Here is a 14,986-nt window from a genome sequence, read left to right as displayed (position 1 = left end):
AGATGAAGTGAGCTTGGGGGAAGCAGAGCAGGGAGCCCAGCCCTTACCCCGGTTGAGAGGACAGTTTGGTACGGCCCAGTTGGGGGATCCCAATCTGCTGCATGCTCGGAGCAATGTGCAAGAGATAGAAGGGAAACTGGCTCCCGGGGTGAGTAAACTCTCATATCCCCATTTTCTGATAAAAAATCAACTTCTCTACTATGCTCAGAGATGGTGGACAGTCAAAAAAGATGTTTGCTAGTGGTGCCCAAACAGTATGTGTCCACAGTTTTACACCTGGCCCACAGCCATGTCCTCAGGGCCCATCTGGGGGTCGAGAAGACCAGAGACCGTATCGGGACGGTTCTATTGGCCAGGAGTGGTAAGAGCGGTAACAGACTACTGTCGCACATGCCCAGAATGTCAAAAGATGGCACCAAAACCCCACTTAAAAAATCCACTGATACCATTGCCGATTATTGAGGTGCCCTTTGATACGATTGCCATGGACCTAGTGGGACCGCTAGTGAAATCTGCAAGGGGACACCAATATATCCTTGTTGTCCTTGACTATGCCACCAGGTATCCTGAGGCCATTCCCCTCCGGAACATGACAACGAAGGGCATTGCACGGGAGCTGCTCCAGATGTTCAGCAGAGTTGGGATACCCGGAGAGATACTTACGGACCAAGGGACCCCCTTTATGTCTAGGATCATGAAGGACATGTGTCGGCTCCTCAAGGTAAAACAAATAAGAACTTCAGTATACCACCCACAAACGCATGGTTTGGTCGAAAGATTTAACAAGATCCTGAAGTCCATGCTCCGGAAAGTGGTTGATAAGGATGGCAGGGACTGGGATCAGTTGCTGCCTTACCTCATGTTTTCCATTAGAGAAGTACCACAGGCATCTACAGGATTCTCACCATTTGAACTCCTGTATGGAAGGCAACCAAGGGGCCTGCTTGATGTGGCTAGAGAGGCCTGGGAGGAGCAGCCCAGCCCACATCGCAGCCTGGTGGAACATGTGGAGGTGATGCGGGACCGCATGAAGGTACTGTGGCCAATGGTAAGGGAACATATGTCACAAGCCCAGGAAGCCCAAAGACTAGTCTATAATAGGGGTGCACAGCCACGTGAGTTCCAACCTGGGGACAAAGTGTTGGTACTGGTACCCACCACTGACCACAAGTTTCTGGCCTCCTGGCACGGACCATAGAGGTGGCCGAAAGGGTAGGCCTGGTTAACTACAAAGTGCGCCAGCCAGGACGCCGAAAGCCTATTCAAATCTATCATGTCAACCTGCTTAAGATGTGGTATGCCAGAGATGTGCTGGTATCTTGTGTTTCTCCTTGTGTCTTCCCTTACTCCTCACCAAGGGATGAAGGTGTCGAGGTGATGTATGGGCCAGGGCTCTCAAAGATGCAGCTGCAGCAGATGAAGGAATTGGTGCAGAGAGCCTCAGGTGTGTTCTCCAGTGTACCAGGCCAGACCACCCTGGTGGAACACCACATCCAGACCGAGCCGGGTCGGAAGGTGAAAATGCGGCCTTACAGAACCCCAGAAGCCACAAGGGTCATCATTGAAGAAGAGGTCAAGAAGATGCTGACACTGGGCGTCATAGAGGAGTCCTATAGTGAATGGGCTAGCCCGATCGTCCTGGTCCCTAAGCTAGACAACACAAAAAGGTTCTGTAATGATTTTCGGAAGCTTAATGAAATATCTAAATTTGATGCCTATCCCATGCCTAGGGTTGACGAGCTGATTGACTGCCTGGGGGAGGCCCGGTACATCAGCACCCTGGATCTAACCAAGGGGTATTGGCAGGTGCCTCTAGCAGCTGACTCCAAGGAGAAGACTGTGTTTGCTACCCCCACAGGGCTGTACCAATACACAGTGTTGCCCTTTGGCCTGCATGGAGCCCCAGCCACCTTCCAAAGGCTAATGGACAAAGTGTTGAGACCTCACCGTGAGTATGCAGCTGCATATCTGGATGATGGTGGTAATCCACTGTGAGGACTGGGAGAGCCACTTGGACAGGCTTGCCGCGGTATTGGAGGCTCTCCGCAAAGCAGGTTTAACAGCCAATCCAAAGAAGTACAAGCCTGGTTTGGAGGAGGCTGAATACCTGGGTTTCACCATCGGACGAGGAAATGTGAAACCACAGGAGCGTAAGGTTCAGTCTATTGAGGAGTGGCCCCGGCCAGCAACTAAGAGACGGGTAAAGACCTTCCTGCGACTTACCTCCTATTACTCTCGTTTCATCCCTAACTACTTCTCGATAGCTGCTCTCCTCACAGACCTAACCAAAGCCACCAAGCCCCTCATGGTGGAATGGACGGAAGAGGCAGAGAAGGCGTTCCAGGGTCTCAGAGAGGCACTTTGTGCACGGCCCGTGCTGGTCACCCCGGATTTCACGCAGGAGATGATCGTGCAAACAGATGCGTCAGAGGTGGGAGTAGGAGCCGTACTCTCTCAAGAGATACGAGGTGAGGAACATCCAGTACTCTACATCAGTAGGAAGCTGAACCAAAGGGAGCAAGGATATGCCACGGTAGAGAAGGAAGGACTGGCTATCAAGTGGGCACTGGAGCGTCTCAGATATTATCTGGTGGGCCGACATTTCTCTCTCGTAACTGAAAATGCACCCCTAGTCTGGATGTCCAAAAAGAAGGAGACTAATGCTCGAGTCGGTAGATAGTTTCTTTCCTTGCAAGAGTTTGATTTCTCTGTGATCCACAGGTCGGGAGCCAAACACGGGAACGCAGACGCCCTGTCCCAGAGAGATGCCCTCTGGACCTTATTTGCCTCTCCCAAGCAGGGACTGAAGGGGGGGGTATGTAAGGGGCTGAGGGGAATGGTGATCAATGGATGCTATGTTCCTGCCTGTTGGCTCCCCCCAATGGAGAGAAGAAGACTGACAGCTGCACACATGCAGACCCACACACAGCTGTCTTTCAATTAGCAATCAGCATGCCTCTCAAAGAGGACAGACCAAGAACATCAGAGGGTGTCTTGGAATGGAGAGTGGGAGAGCTGTTGGGAGACAACCAAACTGAGTTAAACAGCCGGTAAGCCGGACAGCGGCCCGGCCTAGTTAAAGACTGGACTATAGGGGAGCTCCAGTAGCTCACCGCGTACCTCGGACGCTATTTCGGCGTCGGGGACAACCGTGCGTGTCACGGATCTGGGGTACACAAGTTCGACTCCCGGACTCGCCGTATTTTCTCAGAGTGTCTTTCCCCCGATCTATACCCCATTCAACCTGTTTCTGTCGGTCATGCTTGACCAGAAAAAGCGATAAACGCTAAAAGAACCAGCTGACTGGTCAACGTTTAAAAAAAAAAAAAAGACTGGACTATAGCAAAGACAGTTAGGTGCTTCACTGGGAGCCAGTATGATTTTTGTTGGTTTCTTAATTTTCTGTTTTGTTTAAATAAATGCCCCTGGCGATTGCCCAGCGGGGAGCTAAAGCTGTTTGACTGTGTGTTTGATTATTTGTACAACCATATTGCACCTTCCACCTACCCCTGTCTGCTACCTTTGTTACACAATATACGCTATAAACACAAGCAGCATTAAAAAATTACAGTGTCTCTACTCACCTCCAATATCCTACTATGAAATGAAAACAATCACACACTTATCAAATGATCACAATATTATAAACATATTAACACAACACACTCATCTTAGTATGCTCCACATAAACAGATCAAACGTAATACAATATACAAACATATCACGCCAAAACGGCGTTTCTTTTTAACTTGGACAGCAAACGTAATCATTCAGCAACAAAAACTTTGCTGTGTTCCCCAGTGTAACCATGGCCTTAGTCAGGGGGTGCCATGGTTTCTCCATAGAGCTCCATTATACTTTTAGTCAGGGGAGTGTCATAGTTTCTCCATAGAGCTCCATTATACTTTTAGTCAGGGGAGTGTCATGGTTTCTCCATATAGCTAGCCATCAACACTGAGGAAGGAACATAATTGTTCCGAAACATGTTTGTTTCAGGCTGCCATTAAATAACCAAAATCTGTGAGTGCTGGTCCAAGCGTATTGCTTTCTTTTTCTATTATACTCCACGGGATTACAGCACCCAGTGTTATATTTTGTGAGCGCAGTCTATCTTGACTTATTCTCCATAGAGCTCCATTATACTTTTAGTCAGGGGAGTGTCATGGTTTCTCCATAGAGCTCCCATTATACTTTTAGTCAAGGGAGTGTCATGGTTTCTCCATAGAGCTCCATTATACTTTTAGTCAGGGGAGTGTCATGGTTTCTCCATAGAGCTCCATTATACTTTTAGTCAGGGGAGTGTCATGGTTTCTCCATAGAGCCCGTCATACTTTTTTAGCGCAGCAGCTTGCGCAGGTAGGGGGCAGGTATACAGCGAACAGGTCTATTGACGTCTCTATCTCGCTCTGTCTCTCTGTCTCTCTCGCTCTGTCTCTCTATATGTCTCTCTGTCTCTGTCTCTCTCGCTCTCGCTCTGTCTCTCTCTCTGTCTCTGTCTCTCTCAGCCTGATGTGTGTGAGGAGAAAGCGGCAGCAGTGCTTCCTGCTTCCTGTATTCAGCAGCTGGACTCTGCTAACTGGAAGGAGAGGCTGGCAAGCATGGAGGAGTTCCAGAGGGTAACTATACTGTTAGCATAGGAGGGTAACTATACTGTTAGCATGGAGGAGTTCCAGAGGGTAACTACTGTTAGCATAGGAGGGTAACTATACTGTTAGCATGGAGGAGTTCCAGAGGGTAACTATACTGTTAGCATGGAGGAGTTCCAGAGGGTAACTATACTGTTAGCATGGAGGAGTTCCAGAGGGTAACTATACTGTTAGCATGGAGGAGTTCCAGAAGGTAACTATACTGTTAGCATAGGAGGGTAACTATACTGTTAGCATGGATGAGGGTAACTATACTGTTAGCATGGAGGAGTTCCAGAGGGTAACCAGCTGGAATATTACATAATAATTTAAACTATTGCTTGTTGATGTAGAACTATTGTCTGAAGGGATAGGCTAGGCTTGTAATGGAGTTTCGGAGCACTGGTTTTTGTTTTGAAAAAGTTTGCTAGTCTTGTCTATTACAGTATGATCTTGTGTTGTTAATGTGTTTTAATGTGTCTTTAAAGGCTGTGATGTTAGTCTTGTCTATTACAGTATGATTTTGTGTTGTTAATGTGATATTGTCTCTTCACAGGCGGTAGAGACCATGGATAAGGCAGACATGCCCTGCCAGGCCCTCGTCAAAATGCTGGCCAAGAAACCGGGGTGGAAGGAGACCAACTTCCAGGTAACTGTCACCATAGCAACAGCCGCCACTATGGCAACCGGGGCCCCGGCGGTTACTCCCCCATGGTAACGCCTCATGTGGAGTGATGTCACTGCAGCAGTCAGACACGCCGTGCTGCATGTAGAGTAGATCTCAGATTGACAGCCACCAGAGAGAAGAGCTACTTAATGTGATTCTCATTAACACGCAATACATCGACGTGGCAAATTGATAATGTTAACGATTATAAGATAAGATAAGATGATCCTTTATTGATCCCCTTGGGGAAATTCGGGTATCAAAGCAGCATGGGTGGGGGGGGGGGGGGGGGGGGGGGGATACAGGGTGGGGGATGCATAGCTTCACAGTCCTATACAGTCCAGTATCTATATACACTGCCGCACTACCAAACGGTTAACCCTTTCACTGCGACAATACACAGAAGGTTAACCCTTTCACTGCCACACAACAGCCGGTTAACCCTTTCACTGCCACACTACAGAAGGTTAACCTTCTTTAGTGTGGCAGTGAAAGGGTTAATACCACATATTGGACCGTGATGAGGTCTATTGGTGACATCCAGGGGAGGAAATTAGGCCATTTTACTCTGCAAATGCGAGTATTCTTTATGTTTGGCGAGTGATTCATGAAGAGCACTCGCCAGTAAACAAAACAAAAAAATCATTCTGCAATCTGCCTATTCGCTCACTGGCACAAGCCCAACTCTGACTCCCGCCTTATGATTCCTCCCATTTGCGCCTCATAATAATCCATAACCAATGAACATCATCGTTGCGCTCTAAGCTCCTCCAATGAACACTCGTTTTCTAGAAGATGCCGCCCATCTAGGGGAAGTGGATAGACCACTGCGTGCGGCCCTACAGACTCCTGTCACCGGCTTGACAACTCACCATTCGCCCATATGCCCTTCACAGCGGTGATGTTGTCCTACTTGTCATTCAGAATACACCTGCTGAACCCCTAGCGTTGACATGAGATTCGATTCCAATGTATTGTCATCATACAGCACAAGTACAGTACAACCAGAATATGTTTGGCATCCAACCAGAGTGCAAATGTAACAAGTCATGTTCAAGTTTTGTTTTATTTAGCTATTACATTACAGTGAAATGCTTTGTTCTTTCACTGCCCAGCCCAGTCCAGCCCAACCCAGCATCTTTCACTGCCCAGTTGAGCCCAACCCAGTCCAGAATAGTTCCCTCTTTCATGTTAATATGTGATATCCTAGTATTTTGAAGAGTAGAGACGGTGTGATTAATATATGTTTTATGCTAATATTGTGAAGAGTAGAGACACTTATTAATGTTTTATGGTAAATTTGGTAATACATATTTTAAAGAGTAGAGACACGGTGTGATTATTACTATGATTGAAAATCAATTTAGACGAAGACATACAAAGAAGTAATTATCACAATTAGCGATTTATTTATGGCTGGTAAAAAAAAATCTGTTTGGCTGGTAAAAAAAATCATATACTCGCCAGTTGGCTGGTAAGCCAAAAAGTTAGTTTCCTCCCCTGGTGACATCCTACATGCAACTCGAATTTCAGGGACAGAGAAGCTCTCCCTCTCCAGGGGATTGTGAAAAGGGTGTTCTGACTCGGACCTACGCTTTAAATCACACATCAACAAGATTCTTCGACCTTAGGGCGCTTTCACATATAGTTTTGGTGGACTCTGTGTGGTTCGGGGGGTGAAGTTGCAACATTGTTGCATTCTTCATTTGGTTTGTCTGCATTCACATTGCAATTTGTCAAGTGCACCAAACTTTCTGAACAATGTCACGCGGTCGAAAAGGGCGCTTGTCTATTGGACACAATAGAGAGTGGAAATGTGTGACTGCAAGCGTGTGTTTGTGACTGCGAGCCCTGTCTGACTCCAGATCAGCAGAGGCATCACAATTTTCAGTCTGTGGTAGGGTGACCAGGTGTCCCGCTTTTGGTTGTACTGTCCCACCATTTGCGTCCCGCATATTGAGAGGATGTCCCTCTTTTCGAAGCAAAAAAAAAACATTGGTCTAAAAGACCCTCCCTACAGTAAACATAGCAACCCGCCTCTTGTCCACACACATTGCTCTGCTCGTGACGCTACCTCATATCGCAGATCTGATTGGTTAGGTAGTAATTTAGCGCTCTGCTCGTGAGAGTCGTGACTCACTTCCTATATTTGGTCCGATGAAGCGAACCGAGACCTACGTTTTCAGGCTGACCAGAGTTTGCGTGTTTGGTCCGCACCAGAGTTCGACTGAGCATTCACACCACCCAAAAAAAAGCGGACTATCCGAGAAAACAAACTCTGGTCCGGACCAAACAGCTCTGGTGTGAAAGCACCCTTAGAAACATGGCTAAAGTACGGCCATTTATAAATCAAAAGGACGCTGAAAAACCGATCCATGCTTTTATCTCAAGCAGACTTGACTACTGTAATGCACTCCTTACTGGCCTCCCGAAAAAATACACAGAACGACTCCCAACTCATTCAAAACTCTGCAGCTAGGCTACTAACAAGAACCAAGAGGAGAGACCACATCAGTCCAGTGTTAGCTACTCTGCAGCTAGGCTACTAACTAGAACCAAGAGGAGAGACCACATCAGTCCAGTGTTAGCTACTCTGCAGCTAGGCTACTAACTAGAACCAAGAGGAGAGACCACATCAGTCCAGTGTTAGCTACTCTGCAGCTAGGCTACTAACTAGAACCAAGAGGAGAGACCACATCAGTTCAGTGTTAGCTACTGCGCAGCTAGGCTACTAACTAGAACCAAGAGGAGAGAGCACATCAGTCCAGTGTTAGCTACTCTGCTGCTAGGCTATTAACTAGAACCAAGAGGACAATAGAATATAAATAGGGCCCACCTGAAGAAGAGCGCCTGCTCTGTGTATAAAGAGTGTCTGCTCTCAGTGTAAAAGAGGACCTGCTCTCAGTGTAAAAGAGGGTCTGCTCTCAGTGTAAAAGAGGGCCTGCTCTCAGCGTGTCTCTCTGTGTGCAGGTGATGCAGATGAAGCTCCACGTCGTGGCTCTGATCGCTGAGAGGGGTCAGTTCTCCAAGACCTCTGCCTTTGTGGTTCTGGACGCACTGGTGGACAAAGTGGGAGACGTCAAGTGTGGCGGCAACGCCAAGGAGGGGCTCACCGCCATAGGAGAGGCCTGCTCCCTACCCTGGGTCGCTGAGCAGGTCAGTATGGGTCAGGGGTCATAGGAGAAGCCTGCTCCCTGGATCGCTGAGCAGGTCAGTACGGGTCAGGGTAGGGCTAGGCCGTTAATCCAGTTTCAATTCCACTCTTCACATCATGAAAACATGATGGTTGAGATAAAGGTTTGCTTGATAAAGGTTTATTTATTATTTATGTGTTATTACTAGGGATGTCCCGATCACCTTTTTTTGCTCCCGATCCGATCCCGATCATGTGATTTCGAGTATTTCCCGATCCGATCTTTCACATTAGTAATACATTTTGACGCATTTTTGTCAGAAACTGGCAGAGCGAGACAAGCCCATCTGTTGCCTAATAGTCCCTCGAGGGGCGCGAGCGCGGCGGCTCTTATTACATTCACCCTGAGAAATGTGCTTCATATGAGAAATATTCAAAGTTTCAATATGTTTGTACATTAGTATGCAAAAAAAAAAAAATCCCGATCCCCATCCTTTGAAAATCACGTGATCGGGACATCCCTAGTTATTACATGTTATTTTTCTTTATACATTTATTCATTCATTTATTGTTTTTTAGTTAAATTATATTTAAAGTTCAAAGTCATCGTGTTTAAAAGAAACACATTATCGTGATTTCAATGTCAATCAAAATAATCCCGATTATCGTTTTTGCCATAATTGACCACCCCTGGGTCAGGGGTTAGGAAGAGAAGACGTCTGGGTAATTTTTCATTTAATTCATTCATCCATTCAAACATTTATTTCAAGTAAAACAAAAATTGAAATTTCGAAAAACTACAGTACCCAGCGAATTCTAGCTTCCTGCAAGCAAATGACTTGTGTATGAATTTCTTTTATTTCTCGGGATACACAAAACTGAACGTTATTGGGATAGATTGGAGTGCAGTTAGTGTGTCTACCTTCTGTGAACATTTAGCAACCATCTGTGTTGAAATCCGATCCAAAATGGCAGAGCCATATCCATTCTAAGAATCGAACTGTACATACAGTAGATTTCATTCTTCATTCTTGATGCACGCCTGGTGATACTAAATCCAAATTGAACTCTGCCATTTGAAAGAGGAGATTTGGCCCGATCCATAGATGTGTGAGTTGGCTATAATAAGGTAATTTATATGCCTCATATTCTATATTCTATAATACTATTTCAAATTGCATGGGTCCGTATGGCAAAATTCAGTACTGTATCTATAAAACCTTCTGTTTAATCATCTTCCCTTTATTCATTTCCTTAGATATTTGTACACGTGAACTCAAGAAGATACTGAACGAGCTCAGTGGCAGTTTTTCATGTCTGGTCATTTTTAGCATGGTGTTATTCACTGTCAAAGATGCAAAGAAAAATCATAATTCATATTCTCCTTTGTTTCATCACAATTTAAGCAAGCCTAGTAATAGACACAATATTTCTGACACTGGGAATACATTCCATGAGGTCCATAGATGTCCCTAGATACATGCAAGGGGACCTTGTAGAAGTGGAGCAATCTTCCATTTACTTGGGTATGCATTTTAGAAAATAGGGCTCAGGCTCAAGAGGTTAAGGTGTAACCTTTTGCATTGCGTTAGTACTTCTTGCTTTTCATATTCCTTCGATAGCGTGGGAGTGAGTGGGGAGTAAGCGTTCCGTTGTACATGCTGTGTTTTCAGGTGGTGTCCATGGCCTTCGCCCAGAAGAACCCCAAGAACCAGGCGGAGACTCTGAACTGGCTGTGCAACGCCATGAAGGAGTTCGGCTTCAGCGGGTAACATCTCACACACCATACCTGATCACTGGTAACATATCACACACCATACCTGATCACTGGTAACATCTCACACACCATACCTGATCACTGGGTAACATCTCACACACCATACCTGATCACTGGGTAACATCTCACACAGTCATCATACCTGGATCACTGGGTAACATCTCACACACCATACCTGATCACTGGTAACATCTCACACACCATACCTGATCACTGGGTAACATCTCACACACCATACCTGATCACTGGGTAACATCTCACACACCATACCTGGATCACTGGGTAACATCTCACACACCATACCTGGATCACTGGGTAACATCTCACACACCATACCTGATCACTGGTAACATCTCGCACAGTCATCATACCTGAATACTGGGTAACATCTCACACACCATACCTGATCACTGGGTAACATCTCACACACCATACCTGGATCACTGGGTAACATCTCACACACCATACCTGGATCACTGGGTAACAAACCTCATCAGTATTTAGTAGACAGAATTACAGTCAGTGTTAGTGTTTAGTAGACAGTGTTTAGTAGACTGTGTTTAGTAGACAGTGTTTAGTACAGTGTTTAGTAGACAGTGTTTAGTACAGTGTTTAGTAGACAGTGTTTAGTAGACAGTGTTTAGTAGACAGTGTTTAGTAGACTGTGTTTAGTAGACAGTGTTTAGTACAGTGTTTAGTAAACAGTAGGGCTGTCGCGGTATGACATTTTCTCACCGCGGTTGTGTGTGTGGCTAATCACCGCGGGATGCTTAACTTCTATTAAAAAAATATCATCATTATTATTATTTTTTATACCTGTATATATTTTTATTATTATTAAGACATGCGAGTTTACCCACGATCGTGATTTAGAAAAAATTTCTAAGGTCGTAGGAGTCCCGAAACTATTTTAAACATGTTTGATAAAATCTATCCATTTGTCCCTCAACGTTCTGAAATGTGATAACAGTAGATTAGGGTGTTGCCTGCTCCTTTAAGAGCGATGCGTTGTGGGATATATGCCCTTCTCCTTACTTAAAACTAACGTTATTTGAGCAAACATTTAACGTTAATATAACACTATTTTAACGTTAGTGAATGTGAATGCACATACATAGCTAGTTAAATATCACAAAGTGCTGCCTAGCCCCTTTCGTGACTGCAATGCAGTCAGCTAAGTGCTGCCTCTCTCCGCCACACTCGGGACCACACCAACGTAGCTAGCATATACAGTAGCTAAATGGACCACGCCAACGTAGCTAACATATACAGTAGCTAACTGGACCACGCCACGTAGCTAACATATACAGTAGCTAACTGGACCACACCAACGTAGCTAGCATATACAGTAGCTAAGTGGATCACGCCAACGTAGCTAGCATATACAGTAGCTAACTGGACCACACCAACGTAGCTAGCATATACAGTAGCTAACTGGACTAGTTATAACAAGCACGTTACATGACCGGCACTTTGGCCCTAGAGTGTACTCCCCTGTACTCTACTGCGGTTCAGATTAATACAGGAAAAGCTATACATTGGGGGCTCGAGTCCCGGATATGAAAATAAATCCTGATTTCATCTGTGAGTTGTAAACTGTATGGAAACGTGAAGTTAGCTCATGCTACTGGAAAACGGACGCCTCGTCATTAAATTAAGTTTAAAATGATCACGCCCCTTTTTATTTTACCCGCGGTTGTCTGTTCTACATCCCGCGGGTCACTTGACACACTGCGGGATTGCGGTGATGCGGTTATTGCGACAGCCCTAGTAGATAGTGCTTAGTACAGTGTTTAGTACAGTGTTTAGTAGACAGTGTTTAGTACAGTGTTTAGTACAGTCTTTAGTAGACAGTGTTTAGTACAGTGTTTAGTAGAGTATTTAGTAGACAGTGTTTAGTACAGTGTTTAGTAGACAGTGTTTAGTACAGTGTTTAGTAGACAGTGTTTAGTACAGTGTTTAGTAGACTGTGCTTAGTACAGTGTTTAGTAAACAGTGTTTAGTAGACAGTGCTTAGTACAGTGTTTAGTAGACAGTGCTTAGTACAGTGTTTAGTAAACAGTGTTTAGTAGACAGTGCTTAGTACAGTGTTTAGTAGACAGTGCTTAGTACAGTGTTTAGTAGACAGTGTTTAGTAGACAGTGCTTAGTACAGTGTTTAGTAGACAGTGCTTAGTAGACAGTGTTTAGTAGACTGTGTTTAGTAGACTGTGTTTAGTAGACTGTGTTTAGTAGACTGTGTTTAGTAGACAGTGTTTAGTACAGTGTTTAGTAGACAGTGCTTAGTAGACAGTGTTTAGTAGACTGTGTTTAGTAGACTGTGTTTAGTAGACTGTGTTTAGTAGACTGTGTTTAGTAGACAGTGCTTAGTACAGTGTTTAGTAGACAGTGCTTAGTAGACAGTGTTTAGTAGACTGTGTTTAGTAGACTGTGTTTAGTAGACAGTGCTTAGTACAGTGTTTAGTAGACTGTGTTTAGTAGACTGTGTTTAGTAGACTGTGTTTAGTAGACAGTGTTTAGTAGACAGTGTTTAGTAGACTGTGTTTAGTAGACTGTGTTTAGTAGACTGTGTTTAGTAGACTGTGTTTAGTAGACTGTGTTTAGTAGACAGTGCTTAGTACAGTGTTTAGTAGACAGTGCTTAGTAGACAGTGTTTAGTAGACTGTGTTTAGTAGACTGTGTTTAGTAGACTGTGTTTAGTAGACAGTGCTTAGTACAGTGTTTAGTAGACAGTGCTTAGTAGACAGTGTTTAGTAGACAGTGTTTAGTAGACAGTGCTTAGTAGACTGTGTTTAGTAGACAGTGTTTAGTAGTGTTTAGTAGACAGTGCTTAGTAGACAGTGTTTAGTAGACTGTGTTTAGTAGACTGTGTTTAGTAGACTGTGTTTAGTAGACTGTGTTTAGTAGACAGTGCTTAGTACAGTGTTTAGTAGACAGTGCTTAGTAGACAGTGTTTAGTAGACTGTGTTTAGTAGACTGTGTTTAGTAGACAGTGCTTAGTACAGTGTTTAGTAGACTGTGTTTAGTAGACTGTGTTTAGTAGACTGTGTTTAGTAGACAGTGTTTAGTAGACAGTGTTTAGTAGACTGTGTTTAGTAGACTGTGTTTAGTAGACTGTGTTTAGTAGACTGTGTTTAGTAGACTGTGTTTAGTAGACAGTGCTTAGTACAGTGTTTAGTAGACAGTGCTTAGTAGACAGTGTTTAGTAGACTGTGTTTAGTAGACTGTGTTTAGTAGACTGTGTTTAGTAGACAGTGCTTAGTACAGTGTTTAGTAGACAGTGCTTAGTAGACAGTGTTTAGTAGACTGTGTTTAGTAGACAGTGTTTAGTAGTGTTTAGTACAGTGTTTAGTAGCCATAGTGTTTAGTAGACACTCCTCCTCCTCCCCTCTCTGCTCACTCCTCCTCCTCCTCCCCTCTCTGCTCACTCCTCCTCCTCCCCTCTCTGCTCACTCCTCCTCCTCCTCCTCTCCTCCTCCTCATCCCCTCTGCTCACTCCTCCTCTTCCTCTGCTCACTCCTCTCCTTCTCCCCTCTCTGCAGCATCAACGTGAAGGGCTTCATCAACAACGTGAAGACGGCTCTGGGAGCCACCAACCCGGCCGTGCGCACGGCGGCCATCACCCTGCTGGGCATCATGTTCCTCTACATGGGAGCGCCGCTGCGCATGTTCTTCGAGGACGAGAAGCCGGCCCTCCTCACGCAGATAGACGCAGAGTTTGAAAAGGTAGGAAGGAGAGAGAGAGGAACGGATGAAAGGAGGCAGAGTTTGAAAAGGGAAGAAGGAGAGCGAGAGGAAAGAATGAAAGGAGGCAGAGTTTGAAAAGTTAGGAAGGAGAGAGAGAGGAAAGGAGGCAGAGTTTGAAAAGGTAGGAAGGAGAGAGAGGAAAGGATGAAAGGAGGCAGTTTGACAAGGTAGGAAGGAGAGAGGAAATGATGAAAGGATGCAGAGTTTGAAAAGGTAGGAAGGAGAGAGGAAAGGATGAAAGGAGGCAGTTTGAAAAGGTAGGAAGGAGAGATGAAAGGAGGCAGTTTGTAAAGGTAGGAAGGAGAGAGCGAGAGGAACGGATGAAAGGAGGTATAGTTTGAAAAGGTAGGAAGGAGCGAGAGAGGAAAGGATGAAAGGAGATAGAGTTTGAAAAGGTAGGAAGGAGAGAGAGAGGAAAGGATGAAAGGAGGTAGAGTTTGAAAAGGTAGGAAGGAGAGAGAGAGGAAAGGATGAAAGGAGGTCAGGAAACATCACTGCCTGGTATGGAAACAAGCACGGCACAGAACAAGAAGGCCCTACAGAGAGTGGTGCGCTCAGCTGAGTGTACTACGGGTATTGCACTACCACCCCTGCAGGTCCTATACAACAAGAGGTGCAAATCCAGAGCCTGCAGAATAATGAAAGTCCCTCACCACCCCAACAACAGCCTGTTCAAGCTGCTGCAGTCAGGCAAACGCCTGCGAACACCAGCAACTAGGACAGAGAGACTTCGGCTCAGCTTCTTCCCCCAGGCCATCAGAGTCTTGAACACTGAACTCTCCACACACAAGCACACATGAGCACACACACAACACACACACTGTATACGCTCACACACTAGCAGTCACTTTAGCACAAACACACACACACACACACACACACACACACACACACACACACACACACACACACACACATGCTGCACACGCTCACACTCAACGGTCACTTTACACAATGAAAGGTCACTTTAAAAACAAGAACGGGAGTGGTTCTCGTATAGTAAACAGATGGATATAGCAAGCTAGCATAAAGACACAT

At 45.2% G+C, this 14,986-nt stretch overlaps 1 protein-coding gene across 2 annotated transcripts in view; it reads left to right on the top strand.

The window, feature by feature from the left end:
- The window catches only part of ckap5 (cytoskeleton associated protein 5), a 140,344-nt gene that overhangs the window by 63,102 nt on the left and 62,256 nt on the right, over window positions 1-14,986 (top strand). For both annotated transcript variants that reach the window (XM_084335398.1, XM_084335397.1), the window contains exons 15-19: window positions 4,506-4,616; window positions 5,182-5,274; window positions 8,263-8,448; window positions 10,099-10,193; window positions 13,744-13,927. In XM_084335398.1, coding sequence (XP_084191524.1) covers window positions 4,506-4,616; window positions 5,182-5,274; window positions 8,263-8,448; window positions 10,099-10,193; window positions 13,744-13,927 — 669 coding nt within the window. The remainder of the gene's footprint in view (window positions 1-4,505; window positions 4,617-5,181; window positions 5,275-8,262; window positions 8,449-10,098; window positions 10,194-13,743; window positions 13,928-14,986) is intronic.

Source organism: Notolepis coatsorum (assembly GCF_963971535.1).
Source record: "Notolepis coatsorum genome assembly, chromosome: 18".
NCBI classification, from domain to species: domain Eukaryota; kingdom Metazoa; phylum Chordata; class Actinopteri; order Aulopiformes; family Paralepididae; genus Notolepis; species Notolepis coatsorum.
This window is presented reverse-complemented; position numbering and strand designations above follow the sequence as displayed.